A 25,940-nucleotide genomic window follows, 5' to 3' on the forward strand; every position below is an offset into this window, starting at 1 on the left:
AAAAATTGACCAATATGAATAATTTAGACCTCTAACACATTTCATAAATGTTTCCAAGCTTAACACTACCATTCAAAATCATAGGATGAAATAAATGTAAATACATACTAGATATCAGATTTTCAAAACAGACACAATGTCATTCAACAAAACTTGACATTTTATTGGGCTCTTGAAAATGCTAGTTCCATCAAAGAAACTGAAAGGTTATTGGCTACGGAAGAACAAATAACGTCAAAAGTAAATTACCTGATGCTGACCCAGTAAATAAACAACAGATAGCTTCAGTGAAAATATGTTCCCAAATGTTATACTTCTTAATGTTGTTACACAAGAAAATAATATCTTTACAATGGCAAACATTTAAATAAGAGACAGTTCAGTTCTGAGTTATAATTTAGGGCCAAATCCTGGTCCTACTTGAGTCAAAGACAAATCTTCCATTGGCATCAATGAGACCAGGAGTTGGTCCTTGATATTAATCCCCTTACATTAATCCCTTTTATTTACGCATGTGTCTTTTTTTATTATATTCTTTAAAACAACCCTCAACGTTCCTATTATGAAAACTGATGCTTTTGGAATTTGCTTGTCTCCCCCACCCCCATATTATATATGGCTCTGTGTAATAAAAAAAAGACCTATAACTTATGTAATAACAACACAATCACTACTACTGCTAGCCATTTGCAATTAATGGGCTCACTGTATTTCATAAGGAAAAATGCATACTCAATATTACTTAAGACAGCAGCCTCTGGCCTGTGCACAATACATACACACATACATACATTGTCCATGCCTAGAGCAATTATTAATCTAGATTGTATGTTCCTAAGGGCTGGCACCATCTTTTTGTTGTGTTTGCATAACGCCTGCCACAATGGAATCCTAGTCCAAGATTGAGGCTCTTAGGCTACAATACTATGATAATACAAATGATACTAAAAGCCACCCCTGGAGACCCATAGAGACGGTTATTTAACATATCATGCACACAAGTTACCTGTAATATAACACTTCAGAATTAGTACATTTACATGTTGGAATGTGTGCAAATGTGCCTGTCTGCTCTTGTGTGTGTGCACCTGTGGGAACATGCACATCGTTACTCACACTGGAGAAACCCTGTCATCAGAGCAATGTGTAGCCATCTGAGAAAAAAACCTAAGTAGCAGGGTGACCTCAGTCTTTTTATTTTTTTCTAGGCCTTGGGAGCATTCATCCTAGAGTGCTTGAGATCAAAGATTGTTCCATGGCGATGAGCACTAGTAATACACACGGAAAAACATGTGCTGGAAGGGTCAGAATAAAAAATTGCATAATCCCTAGTACATTTTCTTTGGTTATCAATATTTTAAGGGAGACAGAGACATTTATTCCCCTACCTTTCATCTTCTCTGCATCTCCAAGAAGCATTTACAATGTCCTATTTTTATCATTATTTTTATTTTAAATAAGAGAACCTCTTTCTAGAGTCACTGCTGCCAGGCTGTCTCAGCCACAATTGTGCTCAATTGTTGGATATTCCAAAGGTAGGTCTTCCTCTCCCTGATGGAGTAAGAGGGCAGCATCTGGCAAAATCATTTCAGCACATCATAGCAATTGGATAGACAAGTCAACTGCGGAAGTGGCATCAATAACAGGCAAACGATACTTAAAGAAATCCTAACTTGGTTAGTGTCCTGTGAACGGGGCTGGGTTGTTTTCAGATCAGAGATGTGCATCGCAATCTGAGGTGCTTCTGACTCAGGGGTGCTCCAGACTATGGAAGGTAGAGAGTACCCAGCCCAGTAAGAGTTGTTCAACTTACTAGGACAGCACAGCAGACTTGGTCAGAGATCCATAAAGGAATGACAGGGGAGGGCTTTGGGAGCAAAAGGTGTCAGACAAGGTTGGGTGGAAGGGAAAAAAGAGGAGTGGGGTGGGGGGAGGATGATGTTGGGTTCAGACATGGAAAAGAGATTGAAACTTGGAGGATGGGGAAATTTACCCATCCGGTATTAAGTAGATTTTGTGAAATATTATAAAAAACAAACATGTTAAATGAGTTACCCCTATGAGCTCTCTTTGAGTCCCACAGGTCTATAGTAATATATTCCTAGCATGCTGCTAGTCATCTTTATATTTTATTCTCACAATCACACTCACTAATGTCACAGGTGAACTCTGACACTCTTTATTATTCTCCATTTCAGGTGGAGAAGAACAAGAGTCTTGTCTTCTTTCACATACTAAAAATACAGTAAACCAGAATATTGTCAAGTTGGTACATGGTAGTTTCATATTACACATCACTAAAATCAGTCTTCATTTAACTTTTAGTAAGACTAATGGGCTCACCATCCATTTTAGCCGTAGAGTATAACAGCAGAATTATTGGCGATGAGGGATAAGATGGTGAAACAAATGTAGTAGAGTGAACATATGGTCTAATTTGAAGATTAATTACTATGCAATGCACATTAGTGTGGTTATACTGTAAAAAGATCTATTTAAAAATACAACTTCCAGTTCTGTGCTACTCAAAGATTTCAGCTTTAAGGAAGTTGAGTTTTAATGTGATATAGGAAAACTTTTGGCAGTTCACTCAAGCCTTCCTCAATCTTTAGCAGAAAATGACAATATGCTGCTGCTTAGCACCATTCATTAAAACCCCAGGTTCTGAATCCATAGAAAATCATTATTTTTCCACCCAGGATCCTATTTTCAAATTATAAACTAAAATTAATAAGGGTATTTTAGGTCACAGACAACAGTCATCCGGGTTTCATGAGAAATGTTGCCTCTCTATTTTGATTACTTTAAAAGATTTGTTGCCTTAAGATACATTTTTTCTTGTTACATAAAACCTGTGGTGGATTATTTTGCCTCCAGGCAATTTTCATTATTTCAATGAACTTGGCTCATTGTTTAGTTAAAATTTTAAGTAAGTTTCCTGAGAAATGATTTAAGTTGTTGATAACTAAAACTATTTTCTTAGTTCCAAATTGGAGATTTCTTTGGTTTCCATGTGGCCTCCATTTTTGCAATTAGATTACTTATGTTTTTTAAGTCCATTATATCCGTTATTTTTACCTTAAAGCAGGGTTTTCCTCTGAAATCTGCTTTGTAGATCTGTGTTGCATGTTCTGTATTTGTTCCTCATCTGGAAATTGCATTGATGTCAGTGGGATTTCTACAGAACTAATGTACCATATACAACTATGTCCCACAATGCAGAATGAAGAGAATAATTTTATATTTTGGATTGTTAATGCCTGTAAGACTCATACCTCTTCCTTTGACATTTCTGTAATCCTTTAGAATAGAAGCTGCGTGATTTTGATTATTGATGGTCCATGTACTTTAAATAAGTAGCTGTAAAACTGTACTGTGAGCAACGCGGCATGTGCATGCTACTGCTGTACACCCTCACAAAAACCACCAGCAAGAAATTTTAGATAACTAGGGACTGATGCAGCTATTCAGCAGGCTGAGTGACAAATTGAGGTCACTCAAAAGCAGTTGGTCTGACCAAGGTTAAAGGAAAATCTAAAATGCAATTTAGATGCGTACTGCAATCTACAGTAGTTTTTAAAAGCCTTGGGCCAGCACACAGCTTTTACTTACCACGATAGTGCCAACATGAGGGACATAAGTGCTTCCAGCTTTTTTAATGCGGAGATGATTTCCTCCCCACGCCAGCAGCTTTAATCGTGTCCAAACAGTGCACTGCCTAGCCTTACTTTAGAATCTCAGGGGCTAGGTCTCTTCTCACATGAGTTTCACACTTGTGTAACTCCACGGACTTTGGCGAAGCTAAGGTACTCCTGATTCTCACTTGTGTGAGGGGAGATTCAGAGGGGAGATCCTTGGTGCACCACTTGTTAGTCAAATGTTTGTGTAATTAAACAAATGGGGGAGAATGTGTCCTGGACACAAATTTACATACAATGAAGGCTCCAGAGCGTCCCAACTGCAATTGCCTGCATGGCTTGATCACCATTCCTCACTATGAGAAATGTTGTGTGGTATGAGGAAGATATGAAAGTTGACACACTGCTAATGTTGTGGTAATAAATCTGGTACCTAGATTTGGGTTTTCTTTTACTTTGTCTATAGCATCATATTCTGACATTCTCCAGCGTACAATCTGGACTGTTGAACAGCGGTGTCCCCGAACTCTTTAACCTGGGTTGCCTTTTACATGGCTTTGCTGCCAAAGCAGCCATACCTGGCCTGCCCACGTACAGCCATTAGTATGTAAAATCACTCCCAGCTATGTTACATGAATGCTCTCCCAGCCATTCATGAATTTCACACTGGGCGACACTCAAATATTCTTTAGGTCTTTAGGCACCTTTAAATACCTTTAAACGTCTGGCTGCTGTTCTGCAAAATGCAATTACGATACTTACCATCCTTTAGAAGAGATCTATGAATTAAAATGGGTATATGAGAGCTAAGAAAATCATAGAATATGAGGGTTACTATGTAGCAGTATCTGAAATCACTATAGTTTTTTTTCCTCTCTATCTAGAAGACATAATTGTATGATCACTCTATGGAATTAATTGGCAAGGGGTAACTACTTAATGGCAATCATTGTTGACTATAAGCCCTTTGGGAGCAAAGATTTTCTCCCCTGCATGGTTCTGTGCAGCACTAAGAACGCTGACGGCACCCAACCAATAATGATCCATTTTAAAGAGGAACTGCAGCTTTCAGTGTACTTTTTTCTGTGTGTGACAGGGATTTTGTGAGCAATTTTGGGGGAGCCCTTAAAAATGGCAGCCGTTTAGATGCTTGGAGATTCTTCTAACCCTAAAGTAGAAATACAGTTCTTTCTGCTGGAAAAGCAGGGTGCTGATTACTGTACATATTGTCTGCCAGGTGATTGGAGAAGGGGTCCAAGCAAGTTTATGCCCTGTCTGTCATTGTAACCCACACACCTGCTGGGTGTGGGGTTCTGTCCCATCTAGTGGCACCAAGACGACCTAGAGAGAGAGAGATTAATGAGTCTGCTCTACAGCATTAGCTAAGAGCCATATGGCTTGAGGCTCATGCATTTAGTTCCAGAAGTCCCAGGTTCTATACCACCTGCCGACGATCAGGGTCTGTCAGTGTTACATCATGACCTCATCAAACCGCATCTGTAGCAATAATAATCACAAAAGGACTTTTAAAGCTACTTAAAGAACACAGAAATAAAAGCTGAGGTGCTGTATACTAAACCAGTAAACATAGACATAGGGTTATACTCTTCCCAGTGTCAATTATTGAGAGTTATGCACATGTATCAATAAACTCAGTCATGTGCTTACATCATATTCTGTTCTCAGACCTCACAGATCCCCAGTTCAATAACAAATAAGATCACACAATCATTATTGCTTTCACATAGAACTCCTTAGGGCCTGATAATCACAGAGAATTGTATCTTCTATAGGTTGGGAGCAGAAGAGCTCTCCACAGGCTAGGGTGGTTTACATACATAAATCAGAAAACCCACACAGTTTTATACCTTCTCAAAGACAGGACACATACCTACGCACTGCACTGTAGGCACAGCACTCTGCAAAATACTATGGTATGCTAATTTTTGTTTTTTTAATTCTTGCTTACAGAGCTGTATTTCTGATATAATTTGGACACCACTGAGCTGAGGGGTACAACATAAAACCCTAGATAGACAGAAAACAAAATTTACAAATGGTGGTGTTATGTACTTTACTGACACAAGGGAACATTTTATGCCAACTATTCAATAATACATTTGGTAGTAAAGAATACTGAAACGTTACCAATCACAAAGAACATAGAAAATATTGTTAAGAGGCCTCGAGAGAGGATGCTATACTTTGTCTTGTTACTGTGTGGTAGAAAACCTGATTTGAGGCTAATTAAGGCTTTCCCACATTGAGCTTTCAATGTCTGTGAACAAGTTCTCAGTTTATGGAGAAAGTTTGTGTGCTTCATCTTGCATAAAGACCCCTAGCAGCTGGTGTAGAGCAGCATTATGATCCTAGGGGGAAACAGTGAAGCCGATCAAATCCAGAATCAGGTGTTTGGAAGGGAAGTGCATACATAGGAGGGAAGGCAGAGGGAAGGTGAAATGGCCACTGCAAGTTTGTCGGAAGTTGGTAGCCTAGTGATACTTGCCGTGGAATCATTCTGAAGTTCCAGCCTCAGGAAGCAGAGAGGCCTTGGGAAAACCCATTAGTCAAGATCAGGTGAGAGGAAGAACCTTGTCTCCACTCCCCGCCTCACACCAGCTGTCCAGAAACATTGAAATTTCTATCAAAGGGATAAAACACAGGAAGTTCTGAGTAAGAAAGCTTTAATTCAGCTGCATTGTGCCTGGGCTTTTTTGCACAGATGGTCTCAGAACACAAGGAAATATTTCATACACTGCATATTTGAAACAATACTTGCTCTACCAGTGAGGCGAATGAGTAACGGAAGTTCATCACAATATCCTTTTTGGCTTCTTTCCTGTTGTTGCAGGTGATTACATAGTCATGACTATATACTTCGATTTAAGTAGAAGAATGGGATACTTCACTATTCAAACATACATACCCTGCATCTTAACAGTTGTGTTATCCTGGGTATCGTTCTGGATTAAAAAAGATGCCACACCAGCAAGAACAGCACTAGGTAAGGTCTTAATTCTTTCTGTTCTATGTCTGTGTTGAATATTAACAAATATCCTGCTTTACCATTTGAAAATTTCATCTCCTTTCCAATTAGAAAACCAATGTCTCTGGGCACTAGATATATACTGTACATCGTCACAGCCAGCTCCTACAGGCCCAAAAGCCAGTTGTGACAAGGGAATTTGGTATTTGAGTTTTAAAGGGACAATTAAAAATGAATGACTCTGCCACTTGTTTTGTTTGCATAATAGCTCAAAATAAATGATTGCCTCCCTAATCCTTCTGTGGTTTCTCTAGTCGGATTTTTGAATGATCGGCACAGTAGACTGCTTCCTTCCTTCCGTCCTTAAGCTGCTGTTCCTTATGTTATAGTTATAGACAGACAAATGTTGATGGAATAAGAAGAAAATTGTCCAAAATGATGATGCTTGAGTTCCTAGAGCTAGGTACATAAATAAGAGTCCTGTTTTTCAGAGGTGCTGGCAGCTCTCTAGCACCTCTGAAAATCAGGTCACTTATATAAGTGCCAAAGTGTGGATTTAGGTGCTTAACTTTAGGCTCTGTTAAAAATAATTGGGCAGAATTTTCAAAGTCTAACACAAACACTGCAGGCTGTGCAAGTATCAGGAACGCAGGGGCGGGGTTGTAACAGGAGATTAACTATGTACACATTAAAACAGAAGGAAAGACACTTGGGGCTCCATTGTGGCTGGTATGCCAGAGCCTTTGTCAGTGTGCCCATCCCAGGAATAGCACATGGGAGATTTTGCCTCAAGGAAGCATAATCTTTCCAAGAGCTGCTCTGCACCCAATGGGGCACTCACTTTGCACAACTCTTATGCTGACACAAATAGCCTCTCCCTTTAGAGAAAATACCGAAGGTGGGGGATGGCAGATGGAGGGGGATCAGGGCTGTGGTCTCATTACCCCCTTTTGGCTGAGTAGTTCCCTAGGAATGAACAGGGACTTCTGTTGCGGGGGCCGGGGGACTCCTATAACAGGGGGAGGCCTTTTTCACAAAGCTTTCTGACCCTCCTAGCAGCTATGCATGGGTTATCACCATCTGCTCCTTTTCTATATAGGAAAAATTATTTAAAAATGACTTCTTGAACCGAAAATGATCATGAGTCCTTATCTAAACCTGTTTCTGCAAGCTATCTTACTAAGATCACACTGGGGAGCTAGACTCTTTGAGGAATTCCTCATACCCACCAGTTTGTTCTCTCCCAAAGTCACAACAGGAAGCCATTTAGTTCAAGACTGCAACATTTATTGGCTGTTCAGAATGCCTCAGTCCAGCATTATCATTTCTTCCAGCACACGAGTGAACCAGGGCAGCCACCTACCTCCTGAGCGATGTAGCTTCCAGCTCAGAACACAGGGCTCTGTGGGCATAAAGATGAAAATTTCAAATGTGCTTAAGGGATTTAGGAGCTTAAATCTCACCAGAAGGTATTGGGCTACTAAATCCCTTAAGCATGTTTGAAAATTTTAGCAAAGTCCATAACTCATGAGGCATGGGAGGTATGCCTGTGTTGCTGTGCAGCCATTTATTAAGGTTTGTCAGCACCTGGCTTGAACCATTCTGCATCACATAAATAAGCAAAACTGACATCTTAAAATGATGGTCCAGCTCATCACGATGAATGACAGCAGAAATATGTTACTAAAAATATGTTTTAAGTGTAGGCTTTCCACTAGCTACCACTTTGTTTCAGCAACAAATCCAAATGTCAGCTGTTCCTGCTGTAAGTACACAGCCCATCTTGCTACAGGGTTAAATGAGCCTTTATTCTTAGTGAATGACAGGGAACATCTCTTCAACTCATAGATGGTTCATTATGATGGAGATATGCAACAGGAGCAGTAACGGGAAGAGACTTAGGAGAACTTGCAATAAGACTGCTGAGAGCATATGTTAGTTAATTAAAAACAAATAACGCAACACTAAAAAATCACTTCCCATGAGCTCAACACAAAATCATAAATGTCCCAACTCCACTCCAGAAATTCACAAACCTTAGCAAACCTTTTGACAAATGTGCTCTGATTTTCTGCTTGCGTGTAACGCTCCGAATCCTGCTGAGTGTTGCATTGGTAAGCTTTGAATTGAACAGCTATATACTATAAATGTCCTTCAGAATTCCAGATATGCATCATTTGAACTCCATTTTCCAGAAACAAAAGACTGGAGGCCTGATTCTTATTTACAGTATTGTGCCTCTACATTGTTACTCTAGCAGTAGAAAGGGGCTTAAAATGGGTGTAGATTTTAAAGACGATTTTCAGCTGCCAATGGGGTATAAGGATGCCTTAGTGTAAATGAGAATCAGGCCTTACAGTACTAATGCAATTCTCTTAAATTAGTGCATTAAGAGAGACAAGGAAAGATTAACCACAGTGTGTCAATAAACGTGTGAGACAATATTGTGTACTGAAGAATCACAAATCACCCATCTGGATAATGTTTCACAATGCCTGATTTTCATTAAAAACAACAAACCAGGAGAAAAAAAGCGTCAAGTGCTTTCTCTTACTAGAAACAGCTTGCTTTGCGCTATCTCTCAGAAAGCTTCCCGTACTTATACTGCACAGGGCCATTTCCAAACTAATTAGACAAGAGTGAAGGTTAGAATTTTAGTCACACCAATGAATTGTCTTTGAATGTTCCTGAAAACCACTATCCAATAGGAACAAGACATTCTGATAGCAATGGGTGGGTGTCAAATTAGAAACTAAGCTAAAGTTTTCCAAGCAGTCTAGATGTATTAGGTGCCCAACTCCTTTTGGTTAGATAGACTCCAGAGAAATCCATTTAGATACACTCTGAGAAATAATTAAACCTTTAGTTACTGGTCTAAAAATATAAAGGTTTCAGAGTAGCAGCCGTGTTAGTCTATATTCGCAAAAAGAAAAGGAGTACTTGTGGCACCTTAGAGACTAACAATTTTATTTGAGCATAAGCTTTTGTGAGCTACAGCTCACTTCATCGGATGCATTCAGTGAATGCATTCAGCTGTAGCTCACAAAATCTTATGCGCAAATAAATTTGTTAGTCTCTAAGGTGCCACAAGTACTCCTTTTCTTTTTTTAAAAATATAAACTACATAAAGCGACTAGAAAGTAGTGCATAGGTAGGACATATCTCTTTGTGCACCATCAGAGCCCAAATGTCTCCCAATGGTCAGTTTACTGTAAATCTTCAGAATAGCCACATTAGTGCTCTTTATTTGCTTTAGTGCACTTACATAATTTGAACAAGAAATCTGTCTGAATTGAAAAGTAGCATACATTGTACCCGCTTCTAAAAATAGTTGTGTGCATTTGTGTGTAACACAGCTAACGGCTACTCACTGAAATAATCCTGGGTTTTCTAGATCATTAGTGCTAATCAGTCAAAATGATTTATAGACTCGGGGAAGGGGGCAAATTTGTCCCTAATGTAACTTCATTGACTTAAATGGCATTACATCAGGGAAAAAATTTCACTCCCTGAAATTAATGAGTAATGTGCTGAGCTATTGGCAACTGCTCTGGGTTGTATGAAATAAAGGCTTTACCCCCCTTCTGCACAGTTATCAGTAATAAGCTACTTATATACTAAAATAATGAAATAAGGGATATTTGGTTCTGAGAGGACAATAGAACTGTAGTAATAATCCCTATTATGGCACATACACAAACACTAGCACCTGAATATGAAGATCTCAAAGTGTTGGGGTTTTTTTAGAAAGATGGGTATGATTTTCCCTGCTTTACAAACCAACGGATGAGGAACAGAGAGATGAAGTTACCCTCAGATCACACTGAGTCAGTGTCAGAGATAGGCAGATAATGCACGAGTCCTGACTTCCAGTTATGTGTTCTAACCACTCGACTATGCTCCCTCCTTGTGTAAATGCCTCCATTTACAGAGCTGGAATTGCTTTCTAGTATTTCTACTTCTCATTAACTATGAAAATTACCTTCTTCCAAAGCTACCAATCTAGATATGTTGGCAGGCGTTTGAAGAGAAGAAAAATTATACTGGGTAAACTATGGGGGTGTTTTTCTTGAAATTCAGAGGGTTTAATTTAACTGAAGCTTTCAGCAAACTGCCTTCTTTTTATATATATAAAAGATTTATATATATATATATGGTGTGTTAGCACATACCATTATCTGATACCATTATGATTATGTTACCATATAGCATCTGAAATTGCAAGTGTCAAAAAGACAGCAGTCGTCAAACCCGACGATGGCACTTAATAAAAACTCACATCACTTTCCTTTCAATTCCATCCTTCAGTCACTTACATTTTGAAAATGAATTTAGTGCTCATGAAAGGTGCTGAGATTGGAAGACGGAGAAAATGAAATCCGTATCTACAAACTAGCTACAGCTTGGGCATCAGTAGTATGTCCTCATGCTGCCCCCTCAAGTGCCATTACTCCTGCCTGGCGGAAGGTACCCTTAGATGTAAGAGGGTAATTAAGCCTCTCTAACCATGTAATCCAGGTGTCCTCTAAGACTGCCAGATTCAGACCACTAATTTTCTTTGCATAGTGAAGTCCTGTAAGCAGCTATCGGATGGTAAAATATTAATGTAAGTATTGATCATGATTCAATCATACCAATGACCTAAAGGTAAAACATTTTTCACCCATTGTGAATCCCCTGAGCTATCTTAGTTTGCTGGAAAGTTTTATTTCATTTATAAAATAGTAAATTTAGTATTGATGTCATTGACAGCAAATACATTTTAACACATACACTTCTCTGAGGGCATTAATGCCAGCTGTGACATGAAGCTGTTGAAATGAGATCAGGATGACTCTGACAGTAAATTCAGATCTTTGGTAGGTTTTAAAAGTCTGCTGAAATATGACAGACAGTTTTGGAGCATTGCAAATTTTAGAACAGGGTGGAAGGAAGGATAAGAGATCTATCATAGGGCCTCCTGGACATCATCCCCCAAAATGATCTCACACAGAACAGCAGTGAGGCCAGGGTAAAGAATCTAGATACTATTTTGGGGAAAAAATAGGTGTTGGTTCTTACTGATGTATATGGCATCTAGATATACACTGTTGATGTATAGTGTTTTATGCCTTTTTTTTCCATTCCTGCTCCCTGTGTGATACTATAAAACAGATTTTCATGTTTAAAAACAGCGTTTCTATTGCTTATACACAATTAAAGACTGGACTAAAATTTGTATTACTTCACAAATAGCTCTCAGTGCTTGTTTATTGTGTTTGTTCTCAGGCCCTTCCCACCGTTCACATCACTCTGGTTACACTCTATTTTTAGTGTGATAGCTCAATCAGAGCTCACTCAGGTATGTCTCCGAAAACTGGAATTTACACCTGCCAGCTCCAGTGCAGACATACCCTAAGCAATGGCATCTTATTTGCATAAAGTCTGAATATTTGAACTCTGTGAAGGTGGAGATGAAATCCAGCCCCAAGCCAGGGTGAAAAGATGCTACACACTTTCCCCTGTGGCTGCCCTTTCAAGTGCCACTGCGTCTGCAACTCTGACCCAGCTCCTGCCTATTCCTACTCTGGTCTTCTATCTAACTAGGTTCTGATCCTAGCACCCATCAGTATGGTATCCAAGTGTCATACCGCATGGAGCTGCAATATCTATCTTTGGGGTCCATAGTTTTAAATGAATTGTTTATGTATGATTGTGTTCGACTCCATGGGGCAGGGGTACCATGACTCCTCCAGAAACTAAAAACAGTGGGCAGTAATTAAGGCAAATCAGCCAGCTTATAAACCTCCCTCCCAGAGAAGTCCCCCTTCCGGGGGGAGGAAGGGTGAGGGCTCACATATACTGGTTCAAGCTGGATTCTCCAGAGAACAACAGTCAAAGGAAGGACTTTTGGATAAATATCCTGAGTTTAAACTGACTTGAGGACTTCTTTCTGATCCAGCAAATGGACAGGAACTCCTGTCCAAGGGTGGGTGGGGCATTCCTTGCAGAAGTGGTGGAAGGACTTGGCCTACTAGGGTCCCATAAGACTGATGGGTGCCCTCTGGTAAGCTTTCATCATGCATATAGAAAAGTTTATTGTTTTTATATGTTTTCTCTGTAATGCTTTTACCTTAAGAATAAATGTGCTCGCTTAGAAGAAGTTGTGGTAACTTGTATCTACTGGCAATACACTAGTCATAGCCCGTGGAGAGAAAGCAAAGGCAGACTTGCTTGCTAGGGATATTGCAGTGTAGTTCAGGGAGCAGTGCAGCCTTAAAACATGGTGTCAAGAGGGAGTGAGAAACAAGTCTCCGCCCTGGAGAGGTAATGTCTGGGAGCCCTTGAGGGACCATGGACAGGGAATACAGGTGCAGTTATCCTGAAACTATGACAAAGTACCCTCCAAGACTAAGAACAAAAATCTCTGTCTTCTTTTTCAGGAAGTGTAGTTTAGGGGTTTGGTTTTTTAATATAAAATAAAAGATTGAGTGAGCAGTGGGAGTGTAAAAGTGTTGTTGCCAGAACGCTCAGTCAAAGAGATGCATTTTGCATGGAGGCTGTGATTGTGGCCAGGTTCTTAGTCACTTTCCGTTCATTTAGATGAGGAGTTCCAATGTCTGGGTGAAGCTCCCATGGTCCCAAATTGTCCCTTTTGTCTGTAATTTCATTGTGCCTGTAGAACATACTGATCATTGGAGGCCATGGTGAGAGAGAGAGAGTCTCCCTGTTAGCGAAGAACAACTCTGTGAATCAAGACAGAGACTATGAACTGGCTGTGGGTTCATGGGGGAATCAGTGCAAAGCTCTGCTATGATGTGTTGCTGAGCAGGGATGTGGTTGTGTTCTGAAGGAGCAGAAGCTTTTTCAGCATATTGGACTTCCTACCTTGATACAGAGAATCATAGTAGTTGAGCATGGAGTTACGGGTGCATGGATTACTGGGGCCACATCTGTCTCTGATAGGTTCAGGCATGACATTTTAGAAGTGGAAGTTTTTTGCCTCCATTATTATTTGGAAAAAGAAAAGGAGTACTTGTGGCACTTTAGAGACTAACCAATTTATTTGAGCATGAGCTTTCATGAGCTACAGCTCACTTCATCAGATGCATACTGTGGAAACACTATGCACAGTATGCATCCGATGAACTGAGCTGTAGCTCACGAAAGCTCATGCTCAAATAAATTGGTTAGTCTCTAAGGTGCCACAAATACTCCTTTTCTTTTTGCGAATACAGACTAACACGGCTGTTACTCTGATACCTGTCATTATTATTTGGGTATCTAGATATCTCCAAGCCCTGAGAGCCACTGAGTTCAGTGGCTCTTATGGAAGAGAAAAATGATTCAGAGCACTCCCTTCTTTCCATCAGCATCACCTCAGGCTTGTCTGGTTCAGCTTCAGCAAACTGCTCTTTATCCTGATGCTGATGTCAGAGGCACATTTTAGACCCCTGACAGATAGCATTATTTACCCTTTGACATAAAGGAGATGTAGAGCTGCATGGTGTAAACATTCTGCTAGCACTTCAGCTTCTAGCTCTCCCCGTGGTTTTATAGCTATTAAATATGATATGGGAGAGGACTGGATCCTTGTGAATCACTTTAGTCCATAACAAACACTACAAATCAAGTGCCGACAATTTTTTATGAAGAAAAGAGTAAAGTTAGGTAAACGTAATCCATAGACATTGCTATATCGGTATCAAAAAGAGTGCTATATGTGGGCAGTAATTTTACTGTGAAGCATAGGTTTTGTCACCCCACTGATATTTCAAACGCTGCATGCTGCTGCAAAACATTCTTCTTCTTTTTGTTGTTAACATTGTTTATATCTATACTGTTTTAAATTACGTCTTTTGGAGTGTATTTCAAAGGGTGCTTTACATTCTTCCAAGCCATCCCGGAGTTCTTATTTTTAATTTTTCTGTAAAAGCCTTGTGATTCCCCCAAAAAAGTATTGTCAATACTAGTCCAAAAATGGAAACATTGTTTTTATTTCTCAGGCAGAGCAACTTCCAGATTTGAACAATGCACACAAACAGCTTTCACTTCCAGTACAAACCAGATTGTGTGGTTTCAGCATATTTTACATCAAGATATTAGATTAAATATTAGTCTGTCCATCCAAGATACTATATTTGAAAGAATGGATTCTGAACTAAACTGGCCACTTTCTTCAAATTACAGTAGCAGTTCATATAAGCCACAATTTTCATCTGGGCTACATACATGGGGTCAGAGAGAGAATTTTAATGTGTAAAGCCTCAATCCTGTAAATTGATAACATCTGGACAGACTGCTGCTGCTGTTGATTGATATTGACCTCAGCTACTGAGGCTGTGCATGGAAGCAACAGTCGGCCAGCAAGCTGCCAATTGCAGGACTAGGGCCTAAATCCTTATTGACAATTACAGCTGGTCAAAAAAAATAATAAAAAAATCAAAATTTCCTTTGACGAACAACGGCTTTTTGACTTTGTGTGCGAGATTTTGTTTTCATCAACATTTTTCAGTTTTTAATTGAAAAACCCAAACCCCAATTTTTCCAGGTTTAGGAATTTCCCCACTTTTCTGTCTCCCTTCACCCCGCACCTGCCACTGAAACAGGAGAAAGAAAAGGGGAATAGGGAGGGAAAGGCAGGAATAGGGAGGGGCACTGAAAAAAGAAAAATGTAGGAATTTCAGGAGAGGGATATTAAAAATACCAAAGGCAAATGTTTCATTGGTTTTGAAATATTTTGTGCAAAATATTTACCTGCTCTACTGAGGATTTAATTTTTCACTCAATGTTTTATGTTAACCACTATTCAGTGATCCATTGATATCACATGGGGATGATCAGTTTCCTGTAACTGCTTGGTTGGATGTTAGTCCCCTATCTTGTGTGTGTTTCCAAAGTTTCCACTTTGCTATTAAGAAATGATATGTATACATTTAAATGCAATTTCTGTGTGCAGGTATTACCACTGTATTGACCATGACAACATTGAGTACCATTGCAAGAAAGTCTTTACCCCGTGTCTCCTACGTCACTGCCATGGATCTGTTTGTGACTGTATGCTTTTTATTTGTCTTTGCTGCTCTGATGGAGTATGCAACCCTCAACTACTACTCAAGCTGCAGGAAGCCAAACTGTACCAAGAAGAAAAAGTCGGTAAGATGTGGTCACCTAAGATTACTAATGAAGGGCACAGAGCATAATACAGAGAGGGAATCTTTCACACAGCCAGTCATGGCAATGGTCCATCCATATGCTTTTGCAAGGTAATACCCCACTCCCCCTTGCCCAGACCCTCCCCAATTCTTGATCAATTCCAGCAAGCAGGTGGGAAAGTAGTTCCTGTAGGCATCAAGCATGCTGCTGCCAAATGCAATACCTTCCACAACAGCAGTCCTTCTTTCTATTCCTTTCCCTGCCTTTCAGCTGTGCAGGTGAGTGGAAAGGAAAGTGGCTCCCGCCCTGAAAAAAAATCTAGAGATACTTAAGTAGCACAGATTCCTTGCCCAGCCCCAGTTGCAAGGATTTTTGAATAAGGCCTTAAGGAGTGAAAGTGGGGGAAGAGGGAGACAGGCCCCTGAGCTGAGGGAATGAGGAATTGAGGGGGTGCAGCAGAGGTGTATACAACAGAATGTGAGGGGTGAATGGGGGGGGGGGTTGGGGCACATCACAGGAAGAGCAGAGAATGACAAATTGCAGTAAGGATGAAGGGTGGGTGAGTTTATATGTATGGGAGTGCAGAAAGTGAAGAGTGGGGCTTCAGAAAATGAATAGGAAGTGTGTATGAATGTACAGAGGGTGGAGAGAGTGAAAGGTGGATGTGTACCTGGTTGGGGGTGTGACAGAGAGAGTAAGTGGTGGGTGTGAAGAGTGTGAGCATCAGTGCTGTATGGAGATGGTGCTGAAGTTAACATGAGTGGAGGCAGAAGTGATATCCTGTGTATGAATTGCCAAATCTATTAACAAACAAATTTATAATGCACTTTTCATTGCATCACCTGCCCCTCAAAAGAAATTATCTCCCCAGGATTTATTTAACCCCAACCTGCCACCGAAATGATTCCTTCTTCCTCTTCTCTCTCCCCAGTCTGAAATTCCCACCAAGAAATTATACCCGTACATGGCCCAGGTCAGACAAAGTTCAGTCCTGCATCTTTAATAGCTTTTCCATATACATAAACACACCAGCTATTAAGTCCGTTATCTGATGGCTCTTCATCTCTAGAAACATGAGTTTTATACTACTCAGAAGCGTTGATTCCCAGGTCTCTACCACTCCAGTGGGAACCAACACTTGTTCCTAGCTCTATAAGCAAATGAGATAGTAAACTTTAAAATGGTCATTTTTAGGTTCAGAAAACAGCTTTAGGTCATTTTTAGAGTGTTTGTTTCCCTCTGAGCCCAGTACAATTGGACTCATGGCAGCAAAGGCACCTGCCAGAGGGACATACAAGTAGTCCCCTCCAAAAACTCTAAAACAAACTGTTCTTAAATATTTTCCCAGGAGAATGTTGCTGTTCACTTTATGAGACATTACGGTGGAGTGAAGTGCAAATTCAGAAAGCAAGAGATCAAAGATAGAACTAGTGACGAGGAAACTGAGGGAGTAGAAGTAGCTCACTCACTCAAAATGTTTAATGGAAAAAAGGAGTCAGAGAGGTTGACGGAAGTTTTGTTTTTTCAGGCTGGAGGAAGGAAACGTTCATTTGAAATCAAAGAGGTGAAACATGAGAGAAGAGAGGTTGAGAAGAAGGGGATTAAAGAGAGCTCAAGGGAAAAGAGGAAGAAGGAAGGAGAAGATAGGATTCAGGAAATAAGTCATGAAGTGGAAAGAGAGTAAAATAAAGGACTAATGGGGGAAAGATGAGTACAAGCTAGAATAATAGGTAGCCAAGAGCCAATTCAGTGAAAATTCCATTAAACTTCTAAAACAGTCCTTATACATGTATGTTGTATATGAAAGGCAACATGAGAAGGGTGCTACTGAAAGGAATTCTATAGCATGCTAGAAGTGAGCTGGCTTTGAGAAAATGGAAGAGATAATAGTGTGGAAAGGCTGAATGCAGAAAATATGGCAGTTATTAGAAGGACACGTTTAAGGGGTATATGTCAAGATGAGGAAATAATGCTAACACTAGGGAGGTGTCTTGACTGAAAATCTGGCAGTTTGCTAAGTGACATGAGAATGAAGCCTGGCTTTGCTATTATTTACTAAATAAATGAAGTCAATGGGTGAAGAAGAATTCTGGGTGGATTAAAGGTTCTGTGGGAGTTTCATGCCTTTGTTAAGGGATATTTTAAGAAACGTTATTAAAACTAGATGAATATAAAGCAGTAAAGATTTGTTTTCTTCTGAATGATTTTCTTATCTTTATTTGAGCTACCTGATGTCAGTTTTGGTCACATGATGGTGAGTACACTATTTTATTCAATAGCAACAAGTGGATGCATGCACATATTGTTTACATTACAGCATATTTCATGAATAATTTCAAACTGATGTCATGTCAGGCTTGAGCCTGACTGTGAATGCTCTTCTTCTTTTTTGGTAAAAGGTCAGTTTATTTTCTGGCTTTGGGAGAGGAACATAAATGCCTCTGGCTATAAGCTCTTTCTAAACGATCTAGGATAGCCAAAACTGCCATCTCCTGCTGCCCTATTCTTACCCATGCAACTTTGCATGTCTGCTTTATAAAGTAATGTATGGAAACTGTGAATACAAATTATATCATGAAGTTAAACTAACAAAAATGAAGAATTTACAGTTTTCATAGAACTATCATGGGACATATCCTAATAACTATCAAACTGTTAAATAGAGTTTGCATTCAAATTTTCCCCTCTTTTTTTGTTTTTGTTTTTGTTCTTTTTTGGAAAGTTATTCTCCCTCCTAGAGAACTTTGTACATCCCATGTCTGAAATTATTTTCTTCAGCCATTTTTGAATTATTGAGTTTGAATAATTAAGGAGTGCTTGGAGCAGGAGACTGGACCCTGGGTCTCTCACTGGAATAGAGTCATTCTCACTATTGTGCATGCTCTCGCTCTCTCTGTTTGGTCCAACGATGCTAAGTATTTATCCACAGTAGAACAGCGTCAACAGGAGCACCCCCCCCCCATCAGCATATCTCATAGCTCAGTGATTTGGCATATTCCTGAGAAGCAGGTTCAAATCTGTTCCCCCTCTGGCAGAGGAGGGAATTGAATGTGGGTCTCCAGATGTGTGGTTTAGTCACTGGGCTAAGAGAAGAGTTATAAGGTGGGCATCACCTCTCATCCTTCCTTTGCCCTGTTTTGTGTAGAATGAGGTAAACACCTACCTCATTCTCACAAGAAATGACTTAAGTGCCTAAGCTGCCTGACTCCAGGAGAGGGGTTGCTGCTCATGGATCCCTAGCAGAGATAGGTGCCTCCCTACGGCCTGGACTTAAGCATCTATCACCATGAGAGAGGTGGAGTTTAGAACACACCCCTTTCATCCACATCTCTCATTGGCTCGCTCCGGGAGCTCGCCACCTCGTGCTGGCATTTGTGGATCACATTGTTAGGTGCATAGCTCTCCTTTTTCATTGTATATGGAGCCTGAGCACTTAACTCAGTCTTTGTGGATCACAGTTTGTTCTTGTGATTTTCTAGGCACCTACAAGGTAGGCATTGAGATACTGGGTGTTGTAATGTGTAAGTTCCTTTGTGGATCCAGGCCAAAGTGGTAGTTTGCAAGCTGATAAAGCTGCAGTCAAATGTTATGATAGTGTTTTAGTAGCACAGTATTTAATGCAGAGCTAAAATGGATTTTCTGTGATACCATCCTGTATCATATTATTATTGTTATAGACACTGATATGCATGGTGGTCTGGAAACAACAAGGTCCTATGCCAAGGAACTTGCATTCTTAATTAGATGGGTTAATATTAAAGATTAATAAATCCGAAGAGGTTATGAGGAGGGAAATAAGGGACATGAAAGAAAAAGGAAGGAGAAACTGTACAATTTACTTATTTCATGTATACCTTGGGAATTTTGGCATGTGCTTTTGGGGCCTGATCCAAAGATCAAAGAGGTCAATGAGAGTGTTTCCACTGATTTTAGTAGAAGAGTTGAATCTGGCAGAGATTTGATGCTTCAGAAAAAGGAGGTTATTACAGGAGAGGGCTGCATGAAAAGAAAATGGTGTGACCGTGTAGAAGTCAAAGTGTTAAGGAGAGAATGGGTAGAAGAAAGATGAGCCCTACCATATAGGCAGAGGTAGAAAGACAGAGCCTTGAAGATTTCTGAGTATTATTATAAAGAGAGTTAAAATATGTTTGCATCCTGTGATGTTAATTTGAAAGTCTGTGCTTTCTTTTCTAGTCACTCTCAGCTGACTTTTTTTTCATTTTTTGTGATTATTCTCACTCATGCTAAGCTTAGGTGGCATTAATGCACCTTTATTTGCGATAGGGATGAGATTGCTCCATAAAATAACTGATGTGCCCATATGTCTGCTCTAATTATAGTTTTGACACCATTCTTAATTGTAACTTTAGAAAGAGGTGATTTTGATGATCATGTTGTGATATACTGGTAGTGTAAACACACACTTTAAATATGAAAATTGGGTACCTAATGGATAATATGCCTTGAAACATCTGTGGAGAATACACACCCAGAATTAATTTAACTGATGACTGTATATCAAAATTACTCTATGGAAACCTATTTGCAAAGGCAGTGACATTGATCCTAAATCCAAAAGTGTCAGTTGCACATGCTCAACAAATCTCTAGAAAATATGGGCTTGTTCGTCAGCTGTTTACAGATTGCTATGTCCACAATCCAAGGCAGCTTTTCAAATGTTTTCTCTTTTTCCCCCCCCTTCTCCCCAGAACTATTCTGTACTTGATATAAGACCACCGCCTACAGTCATCACATTGAACAATGCCATGTACTGGCAAGAATTTGAAGACACTTGTGTCTATGAGTGTCTGGATGGAAAAGACTGCCAGAGCTTTTTCTGCTGTTATGAAGAATGTAAATCTGGCTCATGGAGGAGAGGACGGATTCACATAGACATCTTAGAACTGGACTCCTATTCCAGAGTCTTTTTTCCAACATCGTTCCTGCTGTTTAACCTGGTCTACTGGGTTGGATACCTCTATCTTTAAGTGTTGCCGGTTGTGATGAAGACTACTGAGTTTTCACACTTTTTGGGATAGTGAACATGAAAAAGTGAAGGAGGACATGGTCAGTTTCATCTCAAATTATAGCGGCCATGTTACCTTTTATCATCACAGAAATCAGTGAAGGATTTTAATATGTAGTTGCCTGAAAAAGAAAAACCTTGAAGAATTCTCCTGACTGCTATTCATTTTAAATACAAGATTCTTACTAAATTCAACTAAATTTGTAGTGTAAGCAATGTTTATTAATAATTCTAATATAATGGAACCTTTACTGTTCTCCCGTGGCATTGAAAGCTAGACAGCATTCAAGCAAGAAACAGAGGTCAAACATTTGATATGGGTTCTTCATTCTTATGTCCCTTTCAAAGATTCCCCCATTCCCTGGGGCTCAAAGCAACACCCACTGGTGCTGGTTAGCCATGATGCAACTAGAGATGTCTAAGTCCAGACCAACCCAAGCCACCTGCTTTTATTGAGACCTGTTGCTGGGAGATCTTGTCTTAGTTGTCTCTTTGCATGGGAGAAATCACTATAAAATAAAGACAGTTTCTCCGATCCCATCAAACCGTGTAAGGTTTCTTCTGCTGCAAAGCTATGGGATTCATAGGCTTAGCCCCCTTTCTGCACACGTTAATTTTAATTTGAGGTGAAAAAGCTGATTTACAAGAATGCTCAGAGTTTGATAACGTCAAAGATGTTGCCTATATCTGAAGTAGCTGCAAGTATTACTTGTAGAGCATTTCAGAGCTTTTTTTAAAAAAATAACTGATCAAACATAGCAGGATGGTACGTGATTTCTGGGATAGTTTACTTGCAACTGGACAAGACTTCTGCTTGTTTGTGATATTGTAGCAGACTATAGCTGATAGGACATATGTAAGATTTACTACTTAATAGCACTAGGGGTATGTGATTTTCTGCAGATTACAATTTAATGCAAAGTTCACCCATGCATTTTTCTTCCCCTCCCTTCCCCCTTTAAGTGTTTTCATAGAGTGGAGAAAAATAAATGTATTCTGTTGCTATAGAGCTAAATCTTGAAGTCCTTAATTACAGAAGATTCCCACTGAAGTCAATGGGAGTCTTGTCTGAGTTAAGGCCTGAAAAATTTTGACCTATATAGTTCAGTATGGGAGTTTGCGTACGTCAACACTGGATTTAAATCAAAACAGATATTGGACACAGAAAAGACTAGGGGATTTTTTTTTAACAATCAAATAGATTTTAACTTGGAAAAGCATTTTGTATTTTTGGAACATGTTTCACAAATTATATTATTGAGAATTGTCCATTTTGCAACATTTTAAATATTTCTACAGTGTTAAGAAACTCTTACTTTTTCAGCAAACCCTCGGTAAATATTACTAAGCCAACAGAACTCACATTCTCTACCAAAACCAAATAGCAATGAGTTTTCAGTGCTCTTTGGTTGAAAAATAGCCACATAAAGTAATGAGTGTATTAGACTGTTAGATTAAAATGTGAGTCTCGCCCATGTGTATTTGAAAATAATGTACAGTACATATAATTCCTGTCCTCAAATGGAAACAAAGGTAAAATCCCACAAACATACATGGTAATACCATGGTAACTACAAGGAACAGTAATTTAGTCATGTTCTTGGAAACACCAATGAATCTCAGTGCTGCGTCTCTCTGTTTTCAGAGTGTTTTTAATTAAACAAATAGCTCACAAGAAACCTAAAAGTAGCTTTTCAAAATATTATTTCTGGTATCATAAAAATACGGCCAAGTCAAATGATAACAGAAAAAGGAAGCTGGATATAGAAAAACTCTTGCATGTTTGGCTCCTGTGAAACAGAAGTACTGAACAAGAATTCCTCTCCTTTGGAGAGAAAACAAAATGTTTTTAGCCAGATCAGGACCTCATTTTAGTGAAGTCTATCCTACCCATCTTCTGCAATAAACTAAAACAAATACTCATCTGACCCAAAAGATCAACACATATTTGTAATGATACCACATTTCCTTTGTAGCTCACTATTACTATGTAAACCTTCTGCGTGTTTATGTTTAATTGTGAGTTCCCTGCATTGGGTCGGAGCTGTCATCTAAGCAATATGGGTGGTAGACTTACGAAGCGAGGTAAAGCTAAATATTCAGGACTAAAAACAAGTGAGTTGATGCTCTGATAAGAGCCACCCATTATAAACCTAAATAAGAGAACAGATCCATTTATCTTCTTGGGCGCTGATCCTGGAAACCCTCTGCACACAGAACACCAATTGACTTCAGTGGGAGTGTTCTAGACAAAGAGGGCTGCTTGCATCATTAGTCCTTTGATTGATAAAGTGTTGTTTATTAAGTAATTATATTTGTAGATGAGCTCCCTTAGAGTGTCTGTGGAAATGGAATATTCCATTTTTAGACTATGTGCACATACTGTGGTTGAGCTTCTACTCATTATCTCAATAATACTTCTGCCTTGAGTGAAGGGGACTGAATTAGAAGACCTCTCGAGGTCCCTTCCTGTCCCATGCTTCTATGATTGCTCCGCAACTCAGCAAAAAAGCACACAGTACCCTCAGGTTCTTCCTTGGAAGATGAATTCTACTAGAAGTCTGATTATATTGCCTCTGTTTTATGAGTATTGACACAAACAGACGTTGAGAACATTAAAAACTTTGCTCTTCCCCATCCTGTGCAACAGCAAAGCACCAAACCAAAACTCAGCCTCTGTATAACTAAAGGTGCACTTCGGTTGCTGTTCTTGGACAAGTGCAAACCCCACCCCATGTATGTACCCACACACCCGTCTCTCTCCCAGTTCAGTGTGACTGTGGCAAAATAACCCCTGCCACAATTTTATGTTCATCTTCCTTAGCCTTATAGAACTGCAATTTCACAGCAACAACTCCAGTACTGATATACTGAGACGAGTCATAATTTCAATATACACTGAACAGAAGCTTGCGGGTGCAACCTTCACTTGCTACTGCTCTTATCTATTGACGGCTGTGTGAAATATGTTCCTCTTTAACTGGGCTATGCTGCTGTCTCTAATTTTGGTCATTTGAGCTTCAGTGCAGTAAACTGTAGATAAGGTAGGCAGCTGTGAGACACTAGGTTCTGGAGTGTGTTTTTATAGTCATTGCCCCTGGAATTGTTGCTAGCTTCCATGGCTTACTCTGTCTGCTTCAGTGCTTAATATTCTGGTGGCAGTTAAGCCACTGTTGGACTGAGGCAAGGTCAGTCTACTGGGCTCGGCATAATTCGAAATACAATTATTTGCATCATCTCTTTGTCCTACCTATATCCCCAGAGAAAATGGTACTGCATATGAAATCTGTGTGCTAAACCCTTTTGTTGTACTAAGGAATTTCCATACCCATGTTAAGTGATATGAAAATCATATATCACCCATGGTTTGTTTGGCTCCTTTATGAGCAAAAAGGTAGCTCAACGCTTTTCTGGGGTGTCACAACCCAAATTTATCAATCTACTTTTTAATACTTGAGAACATTCCATCCCTAATAAGCTTTGTTGCAGGCATTAAGACAAAAAGACTTATCCACGTCTTGGTTGTGCAAAAATCTGAAAAGCAAGAGAGTTAATGATGTTGATTCACACTTACCCCATTTCAGTCTTAGTGGTAACATTTATAGTACCGTACTGAATAAAAAGGTTTTAAATATGACTGGCCAGTAAAAGCAATGCAGATACATTTCTATGGAAAAATCAACAGACAACCTTTATTGTTTTAACTTGACATAGCTGTTTGAAATAACAGCCAAGGTCCCTTGTCCTTTTGCTTCATTACCCAGTGAGATAATACATTTAACACACCAAGAAGAAGAATGTGCAAAAATAAAACCTTTCATTTACTGTAGATTTACTTCAGTTGGGAGCTGCGAAGTGTTTTATTGCATTAAGGAGAGTGCTTCTAGTGCACTTGGAATTTTATAAAAACACTCAGCTTAATACAGAAGCTATCACTTCTCAGTTATTCCGACCTTGAATCCTAATGTACAGCAAGCTCCTTGGTTTTGGTTTCCTCTTTAAAAAAAGAGATAAGGTCTATACATTCTTCCAGACAAGTTTATTTTACCCTAGGAGCAGTAATGTGCAGCTAATGCCTTTGATTACAAAACTACACTAATGCATCAATATAAATATGGCCTACATCAGAGGGTTCCCCCAACCACTAGCATTGCAGAAATATTTTTCTTCTGCCAACAAAGTAGAATTCTGGGGTTTGCCTGGACAATGCTGTCTTAGTAAGAAAAGGCTGCAGTATTCATAATGTTATATTACTTTCAGAAACGGTGCAAGCACAAAATCCATTATTTTTCATTTAATTTATTGCTTATGGCAAAGTCTACATGCCTGTTACAGTGCCTTTTTGCGTTTCTTGGTATTTCAGGATATATGGATATCCTTGCAACTGGGAAGAATGACAATAACATGGCCTTCAGCACTCCAGCCGTGAGAAATATTCCCTGAGCATTGTAGTATATGTTGTGTATTTTAACTTGCTTTGACTTGTGTCTCAAGCAGTTTTGCTAACTCATCATCTTTCGTTTTCAAGCATTACACAGATTCCTGAATCTGTAAACAGTGTAGAAACTTCAGAAGTGTTTCAACCAATTAAACAGCCTCCTTTCTTCATCATTTCAGATTCATTCAGCATTCTTTCCTTCTCTAGAAGGTGCAGTTATGAGATAAGAGCTATACCACCGCAGAACTCATGTTTATCTCAGCACTGCTGATTTCCCAAATGGCCAGTTCAAATGGGCAGAGGATGAACAATAATTTAGAAATACATTCCCAAAAGAAAAGGAGTACTTGTGGCACCTTAGAGACTAACCAATTTATTTGAGCATAAGCTTTCATGAGCTACAGCTCACTTCATCGGATCAGATGAAGTGAGCTGTAGCTCATGAAAGCTTATGCTCAAATGAATTTGTTAGTCTCTAAGGTGCCACAAGTACTCCTTTTCTTTTTGCGAATACAGACTAACACGGCTGCTACTCTGATTCCCAAATGAGGAAGGGATCTCTTCCCTTTATGGTTTTGTTCGTTTCCTGCAACTGAGGAAACAAAAGTTTTCCCGTTATTCCACAAAACTCCCTTGGGTGTTCTGGCAGAGAGGGACAACTGTAAATCACAGTCTGGGCTGCAAAGGCACCCTGCCAATTGAGGCTGCACAAAGGTT

At 39.5% G+C, this 25,940-nt stretch overlaps 1 protein-coding gene across 2 annotated transcripts in view; it reads left to right on the plus strand.

Annotated features, from left to right (window-relative positions):
- GABRG3 (gamma-aminobutyric acid type A receptor subunit gamma3) overlaps positions 1 to 25,551 on the plus strand; it is a 517,692-nt gene extending 492,141 nt beyond the window's left edge. The window contains exons 7-10 of one of the 2 annotated variants that reach the window (XM_074965586.1): positions 6,490 to 6,642; positions 15,563 to 15,759; positions 17,984 to 18,013; positions 20,469 to 25,551. In XM_074965586.1, coding sequence (XP_074821687.1) covers positions 6,490 to 6,642; positions 15,563 to 15,759; positions 17,984 to 18,013; positions 20,469 to 20,747 — 659 coding nt within the window. In that variant the 3' untranslated portion in view covers positions 20,748 to 25,551. Of the gene's footprint in view, positions 1 to 6,489; positions 6,643 to 15,562; positions 15,760 to 17,287; positions 17,936 to 17,983; positions 18,014 to 20,468 lie in introns of those variants that run through there. The other variant, XM_074965596.1, reaches the window with a different exon arrangement.
- Positions 25,552 to 25,940: the final 389 nt, after the last annotated feature.

The sequence above is a fragment of the Natator depressus genome, chromosome 1 (assembly GCF_965152275.1).
Source record: "Natator depressus isolate rNatDep1 chromosome 1, rNatDep2.hap1, whole genome shotgun sequence".
NCBI lineage: Eukaryota > Metazoa > Chordata > Testudines > Cheloniidae > Natator > Natator depressus.